The sequence below is a fragment of the Buteo buteo genome, chromosome 13 (assembly GCF_964188355.1).
Source record: "Buteo buteo chromosome 13, bButBut1.hap1.1, whole genome shotgun sequence".
Lineage (NCBI taxonomy): Eukaryota > Metazoa > Chordata > Aves > Accipitriformes > Accipitridae > Buteo > Buteo buteo.
In genome coordinates, this window is record NC_134183.1 from 11837400 (window position 1) to 11860544 (window position 23145).

At 55.8% G+C, this 23145-nt stretch overlaps 1 protein-coding gene across 3 annotated transcripts in view; it reads left to right on the forward strand.

Moving 5' to 3' along the window:
* Positions 1–22189, forward strand: part of FRMD5 (FERM domain containing 5) — a 117257-nt gene extending 95068 nt beyond the window's left edge. For 2 of the 3 annotated variants that reach the window (XM_075043896.1, XM_075043897.1), the window contains 10 exons: positions 4426–4523; positions 6478–6601; positions 7685–7772; positions 10322–10410; positions 11602–11665; positions 12397–12488; positions 14461–14535; positions 15315–15383; positions 15566–15672; positions 19566–22189. In XM_075043896.1, coding sequence (XP_074899997.1) covers positions 4426–4523; positions 6478–6601; positions 7685–7772; positions 10322–10410; positions 11602–11665; positions 12397–12488; positions 14461–14535; positions 15315–15383; positions 15566–15672; positions 19566–20152 — 1393 coding nt within the window. In that variant the 3' untranslated portion in view covers positions 20153–22189. The remainder of the gene's footprint in view (positions 1–4425; positions 4524–6477; positions 6602–7684; positions 7773–10321; positions 10411–11601; positions 11666–12396; positions 12489–14460; positions 14536–15314; positions 15384–15565; positions 15673–19565) is intronic. The other variant, XM_075043898.1, reaches the window with a different exon arrangement.
* Positions 22190–23145: the final 956 nt, after the last annotated feature.

Genomic DNA, 23145 nt, shown 5'->3' on the forward strand with positions numbered 1-23145 from the left:
CTTGCCAGCCCTGCACCCAGGAGAGGGCTTGGGATTTGCCATCAGGGTGCTTTGGCTGATCAGGGGACTGTCACCTCTTGGGTAGCAGCTGCTGCTCACCAGCTGTCCTCTTCCAATGTCATATGAAGACCGGGGACAGCTCATGCAGGGACCTCTCCTATCTTTGTCTCTCCTTTTCTCTCCTCTCCGCTCTTCTCTCCTGTCCTCGAGCTCCAGAGATGGAGGCAGGCCAGCAGCTGCTGGATCTCACACAGTGCCAGGTCTGTGCCTACCCCCAAACAGATTCAGTTCCCCTTTAGACTCTGTTGTATCGTGGGGAAAAGCTGCTGCTTCTTAAACACATCCAAAAATTGACAGTAAAAACCAGAGAGAAATAAATGATGACTAAGGGGCTGGCAGCCTTCCTTCGATGCTAAAGCAGCCCGGCCCAGCTGCCACCGGGTGAAAGCGTCAGGTTTTGGTGTGGAGCGCTCGGCTGCACTGCAGATTTCTCACCTTCTCATACTGCTGCCAGCAGAAGCTCCGGAGCATCCGACAGCTCTGCCTGGGGAGCGACCAGGAGCAGGAGGGCAGAGGGGGTCCTGGCCAGGCGCTGGGACAGCGTCGGCAGCATCTGTGGTTCCCCTCTACCAGGCTGCGCTTTGCTGTTCTGATTTTCAGACTATTTGGCTGGTTTTCCCTGGCTTCGAAGCAGGGGCCTGTTTGTACTGTCAAAAGTCGGTCAGCTCGCTCCTGGCATGTGGGCATCTGCGGACTGCTAAGAAAAGTATCGAGTCAATTCAAAGGATTCAGAAGTGGTTTGGGGCAAAAAGTGCTGGCTGCTGGCCCCCTGGAGCTGGACCACTGCAGCAAGAGCCGGCTGAGTCTCACAACAAGCTCTAGGAGGGAAATGTTTCACTTTTCTTCTGCTTTTAGTCATTCATGTGTGTCCTTATGTGAAGTCCAGGCCAGGGAGATGATCTGGAGAAGCAATGTGTGAAGAAATGACTGCAGAAATGCTTTTCCTGGCTATGCCCTGGATCTAGGTTTGGGGTGTGAAAGGGTGCAAAATTTGTAGGTTGCCATCTGCCAAAATGCCAGGTAAGGGCTCCAGACAGAGCCGGTGAACTGCATCTGTGCACAAAGGTGTAGGCAAAAAACATTATTATTTGTGTCTGCAGCTGCAGCGCTCCCCTCTTCCTACCTTGGCTTTTACCTTAGTCCAAGGCAGGAGATCGTCAGTCCTGGAGAAGGAAGCCCCCACGCCTCACCTGTGAAAAACAGGGACAAAAGTAGCACAGGCTTCTCTTGATATCTTCAAAGCAGGCTGTAAATGCCATGTCGCCCTGCGGACACTCAGCTGCTGCAGATTGCAGGACCCTCAGTGTCTTGGCCCCGGATACCCTCAAATGGTGGCAAGTAGCCCTTGTCCCTCGCTCATAATGGCTCAGTCTCAGCAGCCTGAAGCCGTGCAGCCCCGAATCCCTCTGTGCATCCTGGCCCTGTGCTGGGCTGCCATTTCTCCTTTTGCTCTGGCTGCCATTACATATTCCTGATGAATAGCTTGGGTCCTCGCTAAGCACGTCGAGAATTAAGTAGGCTTACTGATAGAGCTAAATATATTCCAGGATTTAATTCTTGGGATTTTCAGTCTATTTCTGCAGGCAGCAAATGAAAGAGGATGTCTGGGCTTTTGCAGCCTGCTTTGCAGCGTGTTTGGAATGTACCTGGGCTCAGCTTTTTACTTCAGTTTTGCATTAATAAACTCTGTATTTTTGTTGAGTGGATCAGTCAGAAGAAGCAGAGGATGGTGAGGTGTTTCAAAAACTCTTTTGGAGTTTGGTTTCCCCGTGATAATGTACAAAACTAATGAAAGCTTCGCTTGTGTTTCACAGAAGGACCCAAAAACCAAAATTAAAAAAACTCTTAAATTGTTGTTTGGAAGCCTGAGAAAATTTCAGTTCTTCGGGGCTGACCTTAGACAGGAGATGCAGATTAGGAGGAAAGCAGTTGTAAAGAGCCCTGTGCACATTTGCTGGGCCTGTTTAAAAGTGTCTTCATGTCCAGAATGCCAGTCTTTTTGCTGCTGCCAGGACATGCGCTGTAATCAGCTTTCTCAGATAGGATTGATTTGGTTTTCAGTACAGGCACACTTTAGGGGACCCACAGAAGTGCCCAGGAATAGTTTCACAGGGATACATCTCCTTGTTTTGCTTAAGAGGAGTTTACATAGTTGCAGATTTTATGTTTACTCCCAGCAACTGCAACCCTGTGCAGCCATCAGGCCTTAATTTAAATGTGAAATGGCCAAAGACATCATCTCTGAGTAACGGCAGCTATTATGTGGGCATTAAGCTGTGCATACAATATGTTAATTGTATTTCTTTCCCTTAATCAGAGCTTAGCAAACATCTGCAGTTGTCAAGCACAGTAAGGAGAATTGAAATGCAGGTCAGGGATTTACCCTTGTGGAGGGTGGGAGCTGGACCCAAAGAGCATGGGGGATGGAGCCAGCCTGGATGGAGCTCACTGCTGCAAGCTCAGAAATATTTCCCACCTTTAACGTCCTTTTCCAAGGCAGCCTCACCCCACAGCCCAGTGCTGCCTCAGGAAACTCCCCTTTCCAGGGGAGATTTCCAAGGTACGGGCAAGACTTTGGAAAACCTGTTTGGCACCTGCTGAAGGTTTTTGTTTGTAAAATCAGCTCAGATCTACAGACTTTCCCTGCTTAAAGGGAACAGGGGTGTTCGGGGGTGGGGGGATTGGGGCTGGGGGGATTGGCAGGGTTAAACCCATTTGATGGTGCATTTTTGGTGAGGTCCATGGTAGGTGCTTGGGAAGGGCTGGTGCGGTGAAGGGCTGGTGCTGGGCGAGGGTGCCGGCGGTGCTTGCCGGCCGAGCCTGGGGTCTCCATCCCGGCTGGCTTGAGGCGGGGATGCTCCAGCAGCAGTGGCGTTGGTCACCCTGAGCGCTGAAAGCCCTGACCATCAACTGCGGAGACTGCCAGTGCTTCAGAGGTGGGGGGGGGGCACTGGGAGCAGAAGACCCTCGTCTCCTTCTCATGGGTAAAGCATGAGCCCGGCGTCGGGACTGCAGCCACCTCTGGCCCCATTTGTGCCCTGCAGCTGACGTGAGCGTGGAGCTCTGCAGCCCAGCCGGGCTCAGGCTGTCTGCCCAGGGACTAGGGTCTGGGCCTGACGGCCCCCCACGGGCCCCCCACGGGCCCAGGGCGAGCCCCCAGGCGGGTGGGCTGCTCCTGCTTGCTGCCGTTGGAAGTGTGCCTGCAATTGCAGCTGAAACCTGGGCTTAATATTCACTTTCCCTTGGACTGAGTACACTTTAATATCTGGATTTCTCTTTAATGTATTTTATCTGTGAAAATTAGTGGTTTATCTCATCGTAAATACGGATTTGAGAAATGAAGCGTGACTGAGATATTGCAGAGTGCAAGTCTGATTATTTAAACACATTTCTGAGCACTCCAATTTCCATTTTGCTCCTTCACTCTATGACTTAAGTTTTACCATCAGAAGGTTTTCCCAAACGCGTTGCCACATGACTCAGCCCAAACTGTTACTTAGGTTTAAATTTATTCAAATATGTAATTTTCCAACATAGTTTATCTTTTCACTGGGCATGAAGATAGAGACGGGTGAGCGCAAGAAGTAGCTCACTCTAGATGATGTGGTGTTGATCATTGGCGAGCATGGAGGGGGGAAGTTGGTGCGTACGCAGAGACCTGGAAGGATACAGAAAGTTGGGGAAGGAGAAAAATCACGTTATGGGGAAGCTGAGCAGCCGGGCAAGGATGCAGGACTGGGAAGCGCAGCAGTTGCTGGTGGGCTGGGGACCACGAGACCCCATTCAGAGCATCATCATCCCTGGGCACCTCGGCCCCGGTGACCTTGTGATGGGCTGGGGTAGTTGCAATTGTGTTCGGGCACCACTGCCCAAATCAGGATGAAGCAGCACGGGGGACTCCAGGGGCTGGCAGACAGAAGGGACCAGCACCTCCTTGTCTATGAGTTTCCTCCTTTCCATGTTTTCCCTGGTGGGAATGCGCATCCGAGTATCTCTGTGCCCAAGGAGTCCTTTGTGTCTGCCAGCAGCTCTGCCCTGCTGCGAGTGGCCATGCCGTGAGGAGCCGGGTCGGTGGAGACCTCCATCAGCCCTCGGGTCGGGTGCTGGCCCCAGAGCAGGCACCGTGTCCTTGCGGGCTGGAGCGGGGCTGGGACGTGTAGATCTGAGCCCCAGCACCGGCCCTGACTGGCGGAACTGCCCAGTAATTAGCACTTGTTTGCTCCTAGCAAGTGTAATGTCTTGCAAATGGGCTGCTGGGAGAGAAATGTTAGTGCAAGTGTCTCGTGGCAGATATTTCACATATAAATTGCCTGTTTAGGTAATTTAAACTTTGCTTAATAGATGGACTATCTCTTCTGTCCTCAGGTATTTAGTCTTCCTGCAGATCAAAAGGGATCTCTACCACGGCCGTCTCCTCTGCAAGACTTCGGATGCTGCTTTGTTGGCCGCCTATATCCTTCAAGGTAATGCTTTTTGACAAGTTAAATTTGCTTTTCATGCTAAGTAGTGATTACATTATTTCACTTACAACAGATCACCGCACCTAGAATACAAATGTCATCCCGCCAGTGCAGGCCTCATGCTTCAAGGCTGTGCTTGTGCCGTGCAGTGCTGGGCTAGAGGAGGGTGAGGGTTGACGTTGGGGTCTCACCTGCAGGAGAAGCACCGCACTGCCGTCTGCTCCCTGAGCTGTCCCACCTGCATTTGGGACAGCAGCGTCCCCATGAGCATCCCTCAGCTAATCCAGCCCGTGTCTCCTAGTTCTGCGCTTGTCCAGAGGCAGAAGCAGCCTGGTGACAAAGCACTTCTCTTTCTGGGGCTGTGCACAGCCTGCGGTAACTGGCAAGCGCCCACAGTTTGCAGTTGCAAAGAGGGCTCCAGAGTGAAATGCAGTCTTGCTGATTGCTAGGACGGATGAAGACAGCCTTGGGTAAGCTCATTGCTTGCTGCCGAGCGCCTCGGCAAAGAAAGTGCTTTTGTCAGCAAGTTGCAGCCGCGCTGGTGGAGTTCAGAGCAGGAGGTGGGAAAACCTCTGAAAAGCTTCTGCCTGATCTGCCCTCCTGCCTGTTCTCCTGCCTGCTCTTGCCTCCACTGCCTGTGGCACTGAGAGCATGGAGGTGGCGTCTGCCTGGCGTGGTGCAACACCTGGATGCTCAGCGAGGGGTCGTCAGGCTGTTGGAAGAGCTGGGTGGTGCTGGTGGTGGAAAGGCACCATGACATGCCATTAGCAACGCCATGCTGGGCATGCAAGTGGGCTTCCCTACCCAAGGGTGCTTGGCTCGGTGCAATGCCGGACCCCCTCTCTGCAGTCCCGCGGTGCCTGTGGTCCCGTCCCCAGCATAAGCTGGCAGGGGATTGCCCCAGGAATCAAAAAAGAAAAGTTTTAGCTCCAAAGTATTTTGGAGTTATTTCACAGTGCTGGTATACTTCCCCCCTTCTAGTGTTTTAAGCAGGAAACATAAAAATTAATGTAACGTCTCCATCTCGCTTAGGACCTGAGGCTGGAGGGAATTAAATGAGAGCAAGGTCCTTTCATCCCCAGTGGCAGGAGGCTGCTGGATTACTGTAAATCCCGGCAGGAGACACCAGCTACAGAGCCATGCTACAGTGAAATGCCAGCGGCGATCGCTGCTGACTCCCGTGGGGTGCTGGGAGAGGGAGCGGAGCTGCATCGGCCCGCGCCAAGGAGAGAGCAGAAATCTGGTTGTCTCGGGCATTTCCGCACCCTGGTCTCAGTGCTCGGGGTCAGGGCTGCTGGGATTGTCTTGAGGACAGACCTGTCGCTGCGCTTGCAGCTTGCCCAGGCTTGAAGCAGGTTTTCCAGGCAGGGATCAATCCCTGCCCGCACCATTGCAGGGCAGAGCGGCTGGGTCAGCCTGTCCCCGTGATCACCAGCAGTGCTTCCCCGGGGTAGGTAAAGAGGGGAAGGAGCTTTTCTCAATGTCGCCTCACAGATTTCCAACTAATTATATTTTTTCGAGGCGCAGTTGCATCCCCAGGGTGAGCAGAATTCGCTCGCTGCCTTGTTCCCAGCCAGCTGGGATCGGGGTGGGGGCCGGGGGTACCCCAGGGGTGCTCCAGGCCGACCGCCCCAGGGCTGCCATCGCACGGACCTAGCGTGGCTCCCAGGAGGTTCACATAGCCTGAGGAATTAATAAATCTGGGACAGTGACCATCTGCTGCCAGGTGATTCCCAAGCAAAGAGTGAAATTAATTGGATACAGTTAATGCCTTACAAACTATCCCTCCTGATGGGAAGCATGGCTGGGTCGGAGCGTCATTCCTGGGATGCTCTGAGCCCTGACCCTGCGCCTGGTTGCCACCGGCTCTGCTGCCAAGGTGGGCGCTGCCGGGATGGGGATGCACGCTGTGGTCTGGGTTGTGCTGCTCTTCCTGACTGGTTCTGCCTTCCCCCAGCTGAGATCGGGGACTATGATCCGGGGAAGCACCCAGAAGGCTACAGCTCCAAGTTCCAGTTCTTCCCCAAACACTCAGAGAAACTGGAGAGGAAAATTGCGGAGATCCACAAGTCAGAGCTGAGGTACGGCTGGCCGGCTTTGCTGAGTGGGATTGTCAGCTGCTGCAGGGATTACTGATGTTGGGCTGATTTTTATCCCTGTTTGGGATTTTCAGTCATGCCATGGGATGAGCACTCCCTGCTCTGGTCCGTCAGATCCAGCTGAGAGCCAGCAGTGCTCTTGGCAGCGTAGGTAATAGCAAAAATGCAGAGCAGCACAAGCTTTAGGAAAGCAGGTTGTTTAGTGGCATAGAAGCATCACAACAAATGCCCCTGCAAGAGGAGCTGCCATCTCCCACCAAACCTCTGCTCGCTGAAAGGAAAATGTGATCAAGCAGCCAAGGACAAGCCACAGAAAGTGCAGACAAATAAAAAAGTATGCCAGCAATGTGGCAGTCCAGTCCTGGTGCAAAGTCAGCCCCAATCCCTCCTGCCTCAGGGAGGACTGAGGGGTTTCTCCTGCTCCTGGCTGTTGGCTCAGCCGGCATAACCTGAGGGGATCTCTGGTCTTCCCTGGTGGGGTGGGGACAGTGACCAACCCCCTGTCCCCCATAGATCCCCTCCTGCCACCTCCCTGCGCTGCCTTCACCCTGCTCTGGGACATGAGGGGTGAGACACCGTCAGCAAAGTCAGCAAAGCCCCGTCCTCCCATGGCACTGGCGCTGCCTCCAGGGCCGCGTCCCGACCGGACGGCTGTGTGCCGGTCCCCGGGGAGCACAGTGGGGTTTCGACCTCCCAGAAACCCGGCAGAGCCATGCCCTTACGTGCTGTGGGCTGCTGCCTTCTGCCCGGTAAACTCCCTTTTCCTCCCCACCTGAAGAAATGCCTGCGCTGCGTATAGGAAATTCAGCCCTAAATTTTGCAGATGCTCCTGAATTTTGGTCCTTTCTAGTGCTGCTGGTTCAGCTTATCTCCTGCTAGATCAAGCTGGCAGGGGAAGAAAGGCTGGGTTTCAGTGCTGGTCTCCTGCTGCAGATTGATTGTGCTAATGAATGTAACGGGAATATGCCATGACTGATGCCTCTTGTCGTTAACAGAAACCCTGTAGCTGAGGGCTGACTTTCACGTTCATGTCTACCATGGAATACTTTTTTTTCCCTCCTGTAGTGGGCAGACACCAGCTACTTCAGAGCTGAATTTCCTCAGGAAAGCCCAGACTCTGGAGACCTACGGGGTTGACCCACACCCTTGCAAGGTAAACCAGTTTTCTGAACGCTATTCCTTGCATTGGATTTCTTGCTCCAGCCGGTAACAATCTGCAGAGGTACCAGTGACTGGTCCCTAGTGCAGCCATTTGTCACCTGTCAGCAGGCTTTGGTGCTGGCAGAGCCGTGGTACATGGGATGTGCTGTAGCCAACAGCCCTCTCCGGCCTTAAAAACCAGCCCCAACCAGGCACGTGTGCACAGAGGGGAGTGGGGAGGGTGGCTACTCCAAAGTCCTTCCAGACACTACTTAGGGAATCCATACGAAAGTGTTTTCATGTGCAGACAGCTATAAAAGACAGTGGCCGATCATCTTCTGCTAAAGCATGTAATTTGGAGGCAGTAACAAGGTCAGTAATGTGTCTGAGAAACCAACAAGCATTAATCTGCCAGAGACAGTCTATCACTCTGCTCTTCCCTGGCCGGTAATCCAGTTTTCTGTTTGAAATGCTTTTTATTGACTGTAGATGTCATTGCACGTGGCTCTCTCTGGTCCCTTACAATCCCATCCCATGCAGATGGATGTGGGATGCAAAGCAGATGGAGAATTTCACTCTTAAGGGCAGTGCCTGCTCTGTGGTCCCCTGGGGCTTTTAACTGAATTATGCCCCGTAAATACACAATTGCGGTAAATATACCTGGCCTGGGTGGGGGGGGTGTCCCATTTACTGGCAGTCTGTTATTGCTGAAGAGGTTGCCAGCTGGAGGACTTGAATCACCACACTGGTTCAGCTCTCCTGTGTAACTGGCTGGATTGGGCCATGCTGCCCTGGGAGCGATCCTCAGCATGTCTGGCTCAGCACTGGAGCTTGGGGTGTCTGTGCTTTGCTCTTATTTCCCTGTGGGGTCCTGTGCCCCATTTAGCATCCCCAGCCCCTATCGAGCCTCTGCACCCTCAGCTCTCCGTCCTCTCCCCCAGCATCCCCCACCTTTCCTGGGGACACCCTGCTCCCCAGCTCCCCCCCCCACGCCGACCATGGGGAGCTCGCCCCCACTCCTCCCATCCCAAATCAGCAACTCCAAAACTGTGCAGCTTCCAGCCTGACACCCCATTAATCTCCGAGCTGCCCTGCTCGCTGTCCATGGCTGCAGCACCAGCCATAGGCAGGGCAGGACTGAGGGGGTTGCTGTGTCAGTGGTGGGCAGGGGCAAGGGGGTCTGTACCCCCCAGGACGGTATGTCCCTCTACCAAGACACAGCTTTTCCCTTTCCTGAAGATTTCCCTGGATTTGGGAAAGAGCCAAAGCGCTTCGGGCAGCCCAAGGTCTGAGCTGCAGGAGCTGCTGCCAGGCTGGTTTCTGTGAAGATGCACAGAAATCTTCCTTCGTCCACAAGACAGGGCTGCTGCATCTCAGACATGATGAGTTTGAGGAGTTACATCTTGCCTTGTGCAGGGTATTGGTTTGAGGTTCAGGGCTCTGCTTTTAGCCATTCACCCTTGACAGATGAAGACGGATTTTTGATCTAATCTGGCTTTAAAACCAATTTGTTCTCTGCTCAAATTCGGAAGATCTTATCATAGTGCTGGCTCCCTGCCGTCCCAGCACCGTGCCAGCAAAGTCACAGAGATCCAGCATCCTGGGGTGGAAAGCAAACAGCAGAGAAGATGTCTCGCCTCTTGATTAAGGCGGGGAAGGGCACAACTGGGAGCAGAGGGGGAGCATTGTGCCCCCAAGCTGGGGAGATCCTGGGCACAGGGCATCCCAGCGGCAAGCAGAGCTGCCCTGCAGATGCGGAGCAGCTCTGCTCGCCACTGAGATGCCCTGTGCCATGCTTTCCCCCAATAAAACATTGCAGACACCAATCAGACATTGCTCTTCCGCAACCGCCCCTGTAAAATTCCTTGCCTGCTTTTCCAGCCCAATGCACCAGAAATCCTGAGCCTGGCATGCACCTTCCCTTCAGCTCAGCATCCTTTGAAAGCCATCTGAATGTCTGCCGGCCAAATAAAAGTCAGGGCGAATCTAACAATTACTGAATAGCCACAACTGTTTCATAATATTTTTAAAATTCAGCATGTATCTGTTTTTTCTGTGCACATCAGCGCAGTTAATGATCACTTCCCTGGAGTCTAGACATTATGATTAAGTTAAACTGCTGCCTTGCTCTGTGCATGATACTAATTATTGGTTTTAAACTGTCTCGATGCCGCCCAGCTGCACTGGCTGTGCAGGGCTCTAAGGGAGTCAAGTGTAATGGGTTTTTACCACTTCCTGGTTTAATTACTAGTGAAAGTGTTGGTGGGGCACTGCCTTCGCTGTTTATTCCTCACTAGTAAGCAGATGGGACTGCTGCGGCTGAAAGCTCTATTGCGGCTTCTCCTCATTAGTGCCACTGGACCAGCTGCCCCGTTATTCAGCTGCGGGTTTTACCGTGTGTGCAGGGTGTCACGGTCCGGGTGAACCCGCCAGGAGTGTCCCGCTGGCAGAGACGGCACGGAGGATTCTACGTTGCCACCACCCTTAGGGCTTAGGGTGACCGTTGATGTATAAGCTTTGCCAGCTCAAACATTTTGATGAGAAATTGGTGTTGTCTTCCAGGATGTGTCGGGGAATGCGGCGTTTTTGGCCTTCACTCCCTTCGGTTTTGTCGTTCTGCAGGGAAACAAGAGAGTACACTTCATTAAATGGTGAGTTCCTGCCCCTGCATCACCTGCAGCGCCCTGCTCGCTTGGAGCCGTGCCGGCCGGCTCGCTTCTGCTCGCTCTGTCGCCAGTTGTGTGCGGTGCTGTGGGGCAGAGGCCATGAGTGCCCTGCGTCACCCCAGGGTGTTCAAGGGGTGCTCGGGTGAGCTCCCATGGATGGGGCATGTGGGTGGTCCCAGCACCAGGTGCCTTCCCCAGGCACTCGCACCACACTGGGATACGGGCGACGTGCCTGTAATGGGACAGCGGTAAGTGCACCCAGTGCCCACGTCTGAGCTGGGACAGGCTCCGAGCAGAGGACACGGAGGGCAGCGATGCTGCGCCAGCTGGAAAACCCACCCCATGCCCTGCACACACTTGCACCAGCGCACCCGTGAGCTTGCATGCCCGCATCTGAGAAGCAGGGGAGAAAACAGGTCCTCTTCACGGTGCCATGCAGTCGCTGTGCTGCCGGGGCAGTGGGACGCTGCTGGGACAGGGAGAACGGCACCGAGCGGGGCCACGCCGCGCACTCAGGGTGTCACTTCTTGCTCTGTCCCACCTTTGGAGGAGCCCTGGAGCCTGGCTGCCTCCCCTGCTGCAGCTGTACGCTGGGCTGCTGGCTCCAAGGACTTTTCTACCCCGGCCCCTAAGCTCGCTCCTGGTCAGTACACAGCAGGGCTTTCTCCTGTGAGCTGCACTCTCTCTCCATTTGCTTTGTTGCCCCAGACTTAACTATTTTCTACATTGTCTACATTAACTTGCATCATCCGCACGTTGGCTGGGTCTCCCGAAAGCTCCTCCAGTCCTTCTGAACCTGGTTGTGTTGTTCCTCGGTCTTTGCTGCATCTTGGATTTTGGCCAGTGTGTCCCTCACGGCTGGCATTGCCACCCGGCCGGTGCCCCTGTGATGAGGTCCCAGTGACTCTGGGACACCCCGCTGACCATCACCTTCACCCCAGGGCATCCCCCTTTCCAGCTGCTTGTTTCTGAGCCTGGGCTCCTCTCACTGCCCAGGTGATGGAAGGACCCAGGGATGGAAAACGGGGTCTTGAAGCTGTCCCGCTGCCATCCCCAAAGCACCAGCTCTCACCCTGCAGCTCGCAGCAAATGCTTTGGCTGGGGCTGCGCCCACGAGCCAGCCGGGCTGCGGTGGGCTCCGTGCAGCGTCTCACCTGCTCGTCCTTGTCCTTTCAGGAACGAGGTGACCAAAATGAAATTCGAAGGGAAGACTTTCTATTTATACGTAAGTCAGAAAGAGGTGAGTGCTCTCCTTTCTCTTGGGACTTCCTGAGCGCAGCCACGGTCGTTCCTTCAGCAGGTTCTCCATGAACTTGGCAGGCTGCAGCCTGCAGCAGCATCACCCCATGCCTGGCGGTACAAGTGGCAGCAGTGGCAGGGGCTGCAGCTCGATGGCAGCGCTGGGGTCACCTCCCTGCTGCTGTTGGCACCTTGCTCTGGGCATTAGAGCCTGCAGACGCTGGGTTAGCCCCAGGCTATGCCGTGGTGAGGGCTCTGCCCTGAGCAGCAGCCCGGGACCTCCAGCAGCTTCTCGCCATGCCTGCTTGCCATGGCCACGTGCTGTATTTGGGATTATTGTGCTTATTTGTTACCGCCATCATGCTCGGTTAGCCCCAGTTGATAAAATCAGCCTGAAAACCTCTGGCTGATATCGGCTCCCACCCAAGCCATCAGCATGATGTTTTTAAAAAATTTATTTCTGGATATTCAAAAAGGCAGGTAAGCCAGAGGAGGTGGGTGGCAGGTCACTGGCATGCATGGTGGCCCATCCCTTGTGTGAGGCGCCATGCTGGGGTGTCAGCTGATGCTCCAACATCTCCCGGTGTCCTGAGCTGCTCTGGAGGAGGATCTGCCCTGTGTCAGTGCTGCTCTCCAGCTCCGGCTGCTCTGGCTTCCATCCACACTCCTAGTGTGCTGCCCAGCGGGCACCACTCATTGTTCCCCTACCAACTCCCTGTCTTTCTCCTTTAGGAAAAGAAAATTGTTCTTACATATTTTGCCCCAACACCAGAAGCCTGCAAGCACCTCTGGAAGTGTGGGATAGAAAACCAGGCTTTCTACAAGTAAGTGCGGGGTCACCCAGGCGCGCGTGGTGGTGTGTTCTGCATCTCCCCGTGGGTCGGCTCTGCCCTGCACACCACCCGCCCGTGGGCTCCATCCAGGTACTGGGGCTCAAGCACTGGCTGTCACCAGCCGTGTGGCACCCTGGGATGGGGGCTCTGCCCCACGGGGTCCCTCCCACCCCCCGCAGTGTGTTCATCCCTCCACAGTGAACCTTTAATCAGGAGATTAAAACTAATTGTTTGGAGATTAAGCCTTCAATGCTGAGCAACCGGCACACGTCCTGTCTGCAACAGCAGACATGTTTTAGCATTTTCCTGGTTAACGGCAGCTTGTTTGGAGCCGGCCCGTGTGTGCGGATGCTCAGGCGCTGTGAGTGCGGCACATGGTCGGTGCAAGGTGCAGCAGGGATGGATGCTGGCAAAACTCAGGGAATATTTTCTGACCTAATATTCAAGGGTGGATTTTCAAAATGGCTTCACAGGGTCTGTTTGTGCTGAATCCTGCATGAAAATTCCCACTGAAGTCGCGCCAGTGCCCCGGAGTGCTTTAGAAAAGCCTGCCTTTTTTAGTGAGGAAGGCTCAAAAACTTTCAGAAATAATTTGCATCTAAGCGCTTTGGGAACAAGTTAATTATTCATGGGAAATATTCAAGGGACCGGGGAGATGACGTGCAGTCTGGGCTGCAGCCGCAAGCCTGGGCAGTTGGGGACAGTGGCTCAAGGGACCATCCCCACCAGCTGCCCGGCTCTGGGGGACCTCTGGGCTGGGGGTCTCACCTGGGCGGTGGGAGCTCCTACCCGGGGAGGATGGGGAAGGTGTTGTCCTTCCCCAGGAGCTCTGGGCTCCCTGGTTCATGGCCACCAAGGCAGCATTTTTGTCCCTGGTTTGGTTAATTGGGCTGTCAAACAAAAAGGGAGAGGTCACGGGCTGGACTGTCTGTCAAAAAAACAGGGAGGTGCCAGGTGGAATGGTTTGGTTTTACCATCCTGCTCATGGTGAACTTAAAAATAGCCTGCTTTGTGCTTTGTAATGAGTTTTATTTTAATCAGCAAGATGCGAGATAAAGTGTGTGATGTATTCTCTTTGGGAATACTGCAATCAGCAGCTGCAATCAGCAGGTTTCATTTCTCATTATATTAACATGAAATGAAATTGCAATATTGCTTTACAAATCTTTTTATGATTAATCATGTCAGTAAATTACCGCTGCATTATGCATCCGGTGGAGTGGACTGTGGGCTCGGCCAAGGTGCTGCTGGGCTCGCCCCGGGGCGAGGGACTGGCTCCCATGGGATGAGGAGGAGACAGGACTTTCCCTCCCGGCAGTTTTACCCACCGCTGGCCGGACTGACCCCAGCGAGCGCCGGCCTGCCTGGGACGGGCCGATTCCTGCACCCCTGCAATGCAGAGGTCGTGGTGAAGGTTTTAGCCCCCTGGAGAGCTTCAGCCCTGTGCAGCTCCTGCATGCAGGTGCTCGCTGGAGGACCCGGAGGACCTGGCGTGAGCTGCAGCCCAAGCCCCGCTCCAGCCGCTGGGGAAGCCATTGGTAGCAGGTCCATCCTGGAGCCTGGGCACGGGCTGGGCAATGGTCCCGCTGCTGGCAGGGACATGCTGTGCTGGCAGAGAGGGCTGCAGGGTGATGCCACGACGGTCCAGGTGCTCGTGTCCTGCCAGCCGGTGCCACCCCACAACTGCCGGTGGCTTTTTTCATTCCTGGTGGTGTTTCACATCTCCAGGGCTTTGCTCTTGTAACTTGGTCCTGCTGCCATTTGCTGGCGGCATGTGGCTCCCTCCCTTTGATGCTGGGGGTCTGTCTGGCGGGGATGATGCTGTAAGAGCATCAGCAGAGCCATCTATCCTTGTCACCACCATGGTGCACTGAAAACAAAACTGGGTGAAGGCTTTGCCGTGAAGCGGTGCCGGGGCCCGTACCCTGCCCGGGCGCGTACGCAGCTCTTGGTGCCGTTGCAGGTTGGAGAAGTCGAGCCAGGTCCGGACGGTGTCCAGCAGCAACTTGTTCTTCAAGGGAAGCCGGTTCCGATACAGGTAAATAATGACAGTAAGTAGCAGCTACTGGATGTATTTTCGGATGCTCCTTTGGATGTGCTGTGGGGAGCAGTTCAGGGCTGCAGCGGTCCGAGGACTTGCTAAGAGTCCTCCTCTCGCCGGAGGTCCTCCCACTGCAGCACTGCGGCCTCAACAAGGCCATCACTACTTCTTTCTGTGTTTCACAGCTGACATCCCTCTCCCTAGCCCCAAAATGGCAGATTTTTGGAGGGACAGGAGTGGAGGAGGGGAGAGGACCAGGGGCTTTGGAGCTTGGTTTTTGAGAACAACATGGAGTGAAACGAATCACCACAATTCCTAAATTCCTGGAGGGGTGTTGCTCCTCCCTGGCCCTAGAGCAAGAGCCTGGACCTGGGACGTTGTATCTCTGCAGGGCAAGAGACCCCGGTGCCTCCCCAGCTGCGAGGTGCACGATGCCAGCACCCTCCTTGCTGGCACGGGAGGGCCCAGATGCCCATGGTCTGTCCCCCCCCAGAGGGGATGTGACACCGTGGTGTCCAGCACCTCATGCCAGGAGAAGCAGCAAAACGTGGTGGCAGAAGTGTCAGCCCAGCCTTTCCCTGATCTTCCCATCACCCTTATTTCCAGCAAATATTTCTGCTTTCCCCCGGAGCTGCAGGGAGAGCCCCCCTGCCCCAGCTCCTGTGTGTGGGGAGGGGGCCAGGCCGTGCTGGCGCACGGTGTGCCACGGGGGGAGCTTGTGGCTCGCCGGTGCGGCGCTCACGTCCTCACGGCTGCTGTTCTTGAACCACCCGCAGTGGCCGCGTTGCAAAGGAGGTGATGGAGTCCAGCGCCAAGATCAAGAGGGAGCCGCCCGAGATTCACCGGTAAGAACCCAGCAGCAGTGGTGCAGCACGGAGCAGCCCACGGGGCCGGGGCCTCCCAGGGGTTTGGTACCCGGCTCCCTGGGGTGGCGGAGGGGGCCACAGGACCAAAGCGGGAGAGCTGCCGTGTACACGGGGCTCTGGCGCTGGCCGGGCTCTGACACTGTCCTCGTTCTCATCCCCAGGGCAGGGCTGGTGCCGAGCCGGAGCTGCCCCTCCATCACCCACGGCCCCCGCCTGAGCAGCGTGCCCCGCACCCGGAGGAGAGCCGTGCACATCTCCATCATGGAAGGTAGGGCACGGGGTGGCTCTCCCTGCCACTGCCAGGGCTCGGGAGCCGGGGCAGCCCCGGCCCTGGGGCCATGCGTACGTGTGCATGTGCACACACACGTGCACACATGCATGCACAAAAAGCCGATGCACGCATCCAGCTGAAAATCAGATTTTTGTAGCCCCTGATGCTGATGTAGGGTGCTGGGGCAGGGAAGGACACTGACGTGTCCCCAGGGCCTTACGGCAAGTCTGGACGGCACCAGATGTTGCTCTTGCAGCTTGGGACCAGTTTGGCAACAATAGCTGAGCCCAGGCAAAGTGGAGGGCCAGTTGTGGGACAGAAGTTTCCAGTACAGAAGCAAAGCAGAGGAGAATTTCTCAGCAACATTACTTTAGATTAAACTGGAAACACAGCAAATGGCTCCAGGTTGCCCTGATAGCTCTGACCCAGGGTAGAGGTGAGTGAACCCTGCTTTGAAGTCACCCCGGCAGCCCTGTCCAGCGCATGCCGGCATGCCTCACTCTGCTCTTCCAAACACTGCCCTGGTTTGAAAGCAAAGCAAACCTGCCTGGAGCAGCACGCCAGCACCCAGCAGGGTCCCAGCAGAGCAGAGTGTTACTGAGAGCCGCAGGGCTGGGGTCTGACTGTGTACTGGAACAAGCTGGTCTGCAAAAGAACTTGTCACCCACCTGAGAGCTGCTCCTGGCTGGCTGATGGCCACTGCCCACGGCTTGCCAGTCTGCCAGGCTGGAGCTCTGTGCCAGCCTGCGGTGGGGAGGCTGGTACCCCCCGACCCAGGGCAGGGCTGCAGCCGGGGTCAGAGCCGTGCGGGGGTGGGATGCACCTGGGAAGGAGGGTCGGTAGAGGGCAAAACGCTGGGACCAGCCCTGGAGCGGCCCCACGGGGCTGGGGACAATGCTGGGGGCTGTGGCTGTGCCCGCTGGTGACAGCAGTGTCTGGTTCCCAGTGACGCTGGGGTGACGGAGAGCAGTGTGTGTGGCGGGCGCTGCTGGTGTGTGTCAGGGCCATGTGAAGGTGCATGGAGTTTGGAAAACTGGAAGGTGGACGAGGGAATGGGGGTGGCAGGGAGCGTAGGGTGAGGGAGGGGGTGCACCCTGCCGTTGTGCCCTGCTCCTGGATGGGCTGCGGGGCCAGCCCCTGCCCCAGCACAGCTGCACTGATCCTGCTCCCCCGGCTACAGCATGGACAGGGTGCAGAAATGCTGCCTGCCCAAGTGGACAGGTCCCTCAGAGCAGGAAAGGTATTTATTTCCATCGAGGGATCCCAGGGCTGATGTCTGTGCTGATTTGGGGGGCAGGAGTGTGCCTGGCAGCTGCGGCAGCCCTGCAGACAGTTAAATGTGAGCACCCTCTCCCCCGCGTGCTGTTGCGAAGCGGCAAGAGCATTAAATAGCCTCCCACAATAAATTACCCTGAGCTGGCACGGCTTCCCAGCACCACCCCTGCCCCAGCAGCTGCTTTTCTTCACTCTCACTTCGGCTCGGTCCCGTGGAAATGTGGGAGCCCAAAATAGCCCCAACCCCGGGGCCAGTGGCTCCAGCGCTGCTTGCGTCAGCGGTGCCGGCGGGCGAGCAGCCGTCCCCACGCCCCCTCGCAGTCCCTGCGGGCACCCACTGCCACAGGCCAGCCGCTGCCCGTGCCACCATGGTGAAGTGCCTGATAAAGATTAATACCAAAGTCAGCGTCCACCTGCGGTTTGTCAACCACTGCTGCCGGGAGGTGAGGGTGCGGGTGCTGGCCCTGGGGCCGCGGCTGCTGCCCCGGGCTCTGGGGGCTTTGCCGCTCCTCCCGGCTCTCCCTGGCCCCAGCCGCAATGCTCTGCACCGTCCCAGGGACGCACCCGCACCAGGTAACGCTGTGCTGCCGGGCTGCATGGGGTCTGGGGTCTTCTTCGGCAGGAGTGGCCCCAGGGGTCCCTGTGGGCTCCCTGTGACTGCAGCCCCAGGGGGATGCGGGAATGTGGGATGTGGGAATGTGGGATGCAGGATGCATGCCATGGGAAGCGGGCTGGGATCGCCCATGCTGACTGGAGTCTCGGTCGTTATTACCACGAAGCAGCTCCAGTTTTGGGGCTGGACTCGGCTTTCCCCAGATTTTCTAGCTTTTTATGTCAGTCCTGTGATGCAAACAGATGGCAGGAAAGCTTGGGTCTTGGTGGGGGGGACCGGCATCATTGCAGTGATGAGCAGGGGACCCCCCTGACATCGGCTGCCCTCCCTGGGAGCCGAGGTGCTGCCCGCCCTGGTGGGTGCCCACCTGTCAGGAACACAGCAGGTGCAGCCAGGGGATGTTCATATGAGCTTTGCGACACACGAGAAAACATAGCTGTCGGAGTGAGAACGTGTTTATTCCTTGCCTGTGCTTATCGCCTCAGCTGCCACTCACACTCAGTGCCGTGGTGGCCCGTATGTTAAGCTGAGCTGATCCAGAGGCATCCAGGGAGTATTTACAAGCATGAGGTTGCAAAGCCCCGGGGAATGCAGGCAGGACAGGCTCTGGGCTCTTCGCTTCACCCTTCGGCAGCGTGCGGGGCCGGGGCGCCCGGTGACACTGTGCCATGGTGCTTTGTTGTGCTGTGCCCTCCCCACCAGGGGAAATGTCCAGCCCCGTTCCCCTTGCAGCCAGCTGCGGGGTGGCACTGGGGACCCGCTGGTCCTGGCCACCACTGCCTTCAGAAACCCTCCCCGAGGCACGGGATGCTGTGACGGCAGAACCGGTGCCTACCCCGCATCGCGCTTGTGGGGTTTCTTGGACTTGGAAGGGGAGGGGGGGGAGTTAGTTGGTGTAGAGAAGGAGTTCCCCTCATCCTGCCCGCCATGCTCAGCCTTGGTGCAAAGGGCAGCCCGGCTGTGACTCTAGCTCAACTGTGTTATGCGGCTGGCTGGGCTGGCACACAGCTCTTCATGCGGCTCTTGTTCCCATGCTTGTGTGTAAGACATTTTTTTTGTAGTGAATCAATAGAAATCAGAACTGTCGGTGACTCCGGTCTGACTTACAGCCCGCTCTGTGGGGAAGTCTCCCGCGTGTGATGGGGCTGCAGCCCCAGGACATCTCCTCCCTGCCAGGCAGGTGCAGCCCTCGCTTTCCTCACCTGCCATCCCGAGGTCATCTTTTACTTCATCACCTCAAGGCAGGCGCTGTCGACAGCGAGGTCAGCCATGCTGCCCGCACAGGGCTCCAGCTTGGTCGGGACCTCACTGCACCTCTTTTTGTCGAGGGGCGAGGCTGTGCCGGCCAGGAGGTAAATCCGTAAGAATTGCCCCATCGGCTGCAGCAGGCTCGGCTGTCTCCAGTGGTGCCACAGGGAGAGTTGCCCCCGGTCCCCAGCTCGGGGCCAGCAGGGACTCACCAGCTGCCCCAGCATGGACCCCTTAGGGTGTGTTTCTCCCCCCCACCCCATCCCTGCCCCGCTACAGCCACTCTTCCCAGCTCATCCCTGCCTGCATCTCGGTAGCACAGGCAGCCTGCCCGCGGTTGGGGTTGGCGGTGCCGACAGCAGAGGGGCCTCAAGCACGCCGCGGGCGGCTGCCGGGGGGGGGGCTGTCACCTCAGAGCAGTTACAGCACACGGATGTGTTTGTGATCGATTGATGACAAGCCCAGGCCCCTGCCTGCGGTCCAGACTGACAGCCAGTGGCTGTCGGTGACAGCGACAAGTCCCGCAGGTGTTAGAGGCACCGTTGCAGTCACAAGCTGCAGAGAAGGGGCTGCCGTGGGCTCCGGCTGGGCGCTGGGCTGCAGCTGCTGGCCCCGAGGGACCAAAAACCACCACAAAAAAAAGCTCGTACCTCGTGAGGGTACATGGGGCTGGGGGCAGTGCCGGGCTAGGGGGAGAGTTTCCATTTCCACGTCCCCGGCACCAGAGCATCCCCCTTTTCTGTCCCCCCCCCAGGCCTGGAGTCTCTGCGCGACAGCGCCCACTCGACCCCGGTGCGCTCGGCCTCCCACGGCGACGCCTTCACGGCCCCCGGCCGGAGCGGCCGCGCCGAGAGCAGCGAGCGGGTAGCCGTCATCGCCGACGAGAACTACAGCCCGGCGGACAGCGTGCTGCCCACGCCGGTGGCCGAGCACAGCCTGGAGCTGATGCTGCTCTCGCGGCAGGCGAACGGGGCCCCGTGCAGCATCGAGGAGGAGAAGGAGTCGGAGGCCGGCACGCCGGCGGCGGCCGAGGCGGAGGAGGCGGGCGGCGAGCTGCGTGCCCTGTGCCCGGGCGCCGGCGGCCTGGGGGCGGCGCAGGCGGAACAGGTGAATAAGTTTGTTTTAAGTGTCCTCCGTTTGCTCCTTGTGACAGTTGGACTCCTCTTTGTTTTGCTCCTCCTCCTGATCGTCCTTACCGAGTCCGACCTTGACACTGCCTTTTTCCGTGATATCCGCCAGACCCCCGAGTTCGAGCAGTTCCATTACCAATACTTTTGTCCCCTCAGGCGATGGTTTGCCTGCAAAGTCCGCGCCGTGGTAAACCTGCTCATTGACACCTGAAGGCAGGAGTCGCCACGTAACTAGCCGGGGGCCTGGGGAGAGACCTGCCGCCGTCCCCCGCGCGCGGGACCCACCGGGGCGCCTTCGGCACACACACTAATCCTCCCTTCCCGACCCAGAGCACGGCGCGGCCGAGGAGGTGGCTTTCCGGGAGGAAGACGGGGGTGGGCGCAGCCCCCCGGGGCCTCCTCCTCCCCGCGCTCAGCCGCGCTGCTCCCACCCCCGGAGCCCGCACAACACTTTACCGTTCCGATTCTCACAGACGCGCGTACGACTTCGGAAGCACCGAGCAAAGAGAGGAATTTATTTTTACTGTTGCCACCCATCATTGTACGAGCATCGGCCGGGAGGCTTGCGATGCTGTATTATGCAGGAGCTTTAGCAATGGTGCTACTGAGTATTAATTTAAACACTCGTGTACTGTTACGTTATTAAATCCACCACTGTGCACACCACCACCACCACCACCACCTTCCAAGTACCGCTTTGCAGAAATCCTTCCCTGCTAACCGACCGGAGTCTCCTACGCGGCGACGCGTGGCACGATGCTATCATCGGGGGACGCCCCAGTTCCCCCCCACTCCCGGGCGGGTGCAGTAGCCGGCTCCCCGCAGCACAGCAATCACCCAGCGGACGGGAGCCCTCGCCCTGCGCTGCAGACTAAGCCTTTCGTCACTTTTTCTAAGCCTTGAAGCGTCGGTGCTCCCGAGGGCAGGGAGAACACAGGCAGGCGAGAGCACACCAGGCACCCTCAGCCAAGCCTGGGCGCATAGCCGGTAGTGACCATGTTGGATTTATTAGGAAGACCTTTAGCCTCCGAAAGTCGTACCTGTTTTGTACAAAAAAAAAAAAAAAACACAACAAAAAAAAACACCAAAAAAAAAAAAAGAGAGACTGTTTCAAGGTCTATTTTAACAACAAAATGCTATTTTGTTATCAAATCTAATCAAGTCTTTTTTTACTTTATGGATTGGGTGACCATGGTGCACTGTACCAAGCGGTTCACATTGAGCAAATGGTTTAAGAGCAAACGCTTTTGTAGCCTGGAAGCCTAACACCAGATTAACCCATTGCTAGTTTTGGAATAGAGAAAGGAGCTATAATTTTGTGACTTTTCTGAAGATAAAAAGGACAGAACTACAGGAGCAGAGGTGACACTGAACAAGCCAATGGACAACCATTAGACCTATCTGTTCTTAAGCAAAAATCAATAAAACCAACTCATCGTACTTGTGACATAACCACCGGGACCTTCAGTTACCTGGGAAGCAGCAGTCTATTTACACAGGGAGCAATAAAAGCCAGTTCTGTTCAGTTTTGATTGAGAAGTTGGACATGCATAACTAAAAAAGGTGAAAACAAGGTGAGCAAGTTTTATTTCATCTCAGGGAGAGATTTTACGTAAGCTGGGGCCATAACTGCAGTTTTAAAAAGCCTGATTTCCGTGTTCTTGTCTCTGAGCATCCCACCACCCATTACCACACGCACGCGCGAGCGCCGCTCCCCGCCGAGGCTGGCTCCCGTCTGGTCCGGACCCACTCAGCTGGCACCTGGCGAAGGAGCACGATGATGATGTTGGTCGATCCAACACCACAAGAAGTTGGCCAGACTTGGATCGTTTGTCACTGCAATAAAGAGAGAGGTCCCGTTTAAGTACTGTCTGTCGGGGGGGGAATAAAGACCGAAGCCGTCATGTCTCGCCGCTGAGGACGCAGCCATGGCCGCCCGCTTACAGCACAAGGGCTGAGGAGGGTTTGGCGTACAGCCCCTAACTCTTGAGCAGGCAGAAGCCCTTATGAGCGCTGCCAGGAGACAGAGGATCGATTTTTACATGATAATCCTGTTTTATGCAACATAGCAAAATTAACTCTTAGTGTAGTGTTCCTACCTCAGTCCGTAGTTAATGGTGTTTCTATGCAGTGCGTGGTAGTCCTGAACCTGACGTTTTTTGCCCCGGGTTAAAGATGCAGTGTTCCCTCCTCCTCACTGCTGATGTACTGCGTGATGTCTAACAGCACAGCCCCGTCCGCCAGCGAGGCGCCCGGCCCCGCGCGCCCTGTACATGAGACATCTTCCTTCCAAACAAAAAGTGCAGCCTCTAAGTACTGACCTTGGAAACCTTCTACATCGGCTTACTCTAGAATAGCGATAAATGCCAGACCTAGTTTACCTCTGCAGTTTTCACCCAGCGTTTTACTGCAAAACCACGAGAACTGGTGATTTTTCATTGTATGTTTTTCCTGTACGTTCCATATTACGTCTTGTGTTTCACTACCTGTTAGTTTTACCTGTCTTTATATTAAAATGTTGTTTCCATAGGTTCTTATATCAGAAAAAACATCTCATAATAGCATACTGCATCTTTAAGCAGTAGACGGTAAAATACCTGAAAATGTGAATTTCTTAGTTTTCATAAAAAAAGAATCTAGAAATTAACCTTTCATGTGCCAAATACTGTAAGTTACATTTTTTCCTTCAAAATGTACCTTTTTCTACATATTCAATATCTTAGTTAGCATAAATCATTGGTGCCATGAAAAGTATTTTTAAATTTAAATAAATATTTAAATATCATGAAAACCAGCATTGGTATGAGATTTGTTTAGCATTTACAGTGTCGGTAATTTTATTGAGTTTTACTTGAGTAGAAACTCGGCTCAAAACCCACAAGGAATTTGGCCTTTTAGCAGCCCACTCACCAAAGTTATGAGAAGCCTCAAGCAGCCACGAGTGCAGCGGGGGAGCGAGCTCTGCTCCAGCAGTTCAGGACTCTGCCGGGCACGGGAAGAGTCTGCCCTTGGCTGCCACTGGCCTAAAACCCATCTGCTTCATGTTGCTTTACAAACACACATCACTGCTGCGGGGGAAGCAGACACGGCCCAGCACAGCCACGCACATGGCAAATTGGACACAGACAGCCCCGCTTCCTCCTGATCCCTGTTCTGCAGCTGTTAACCAGGTGTGCACAGCACCCATCAAGTAGGATTCCATTG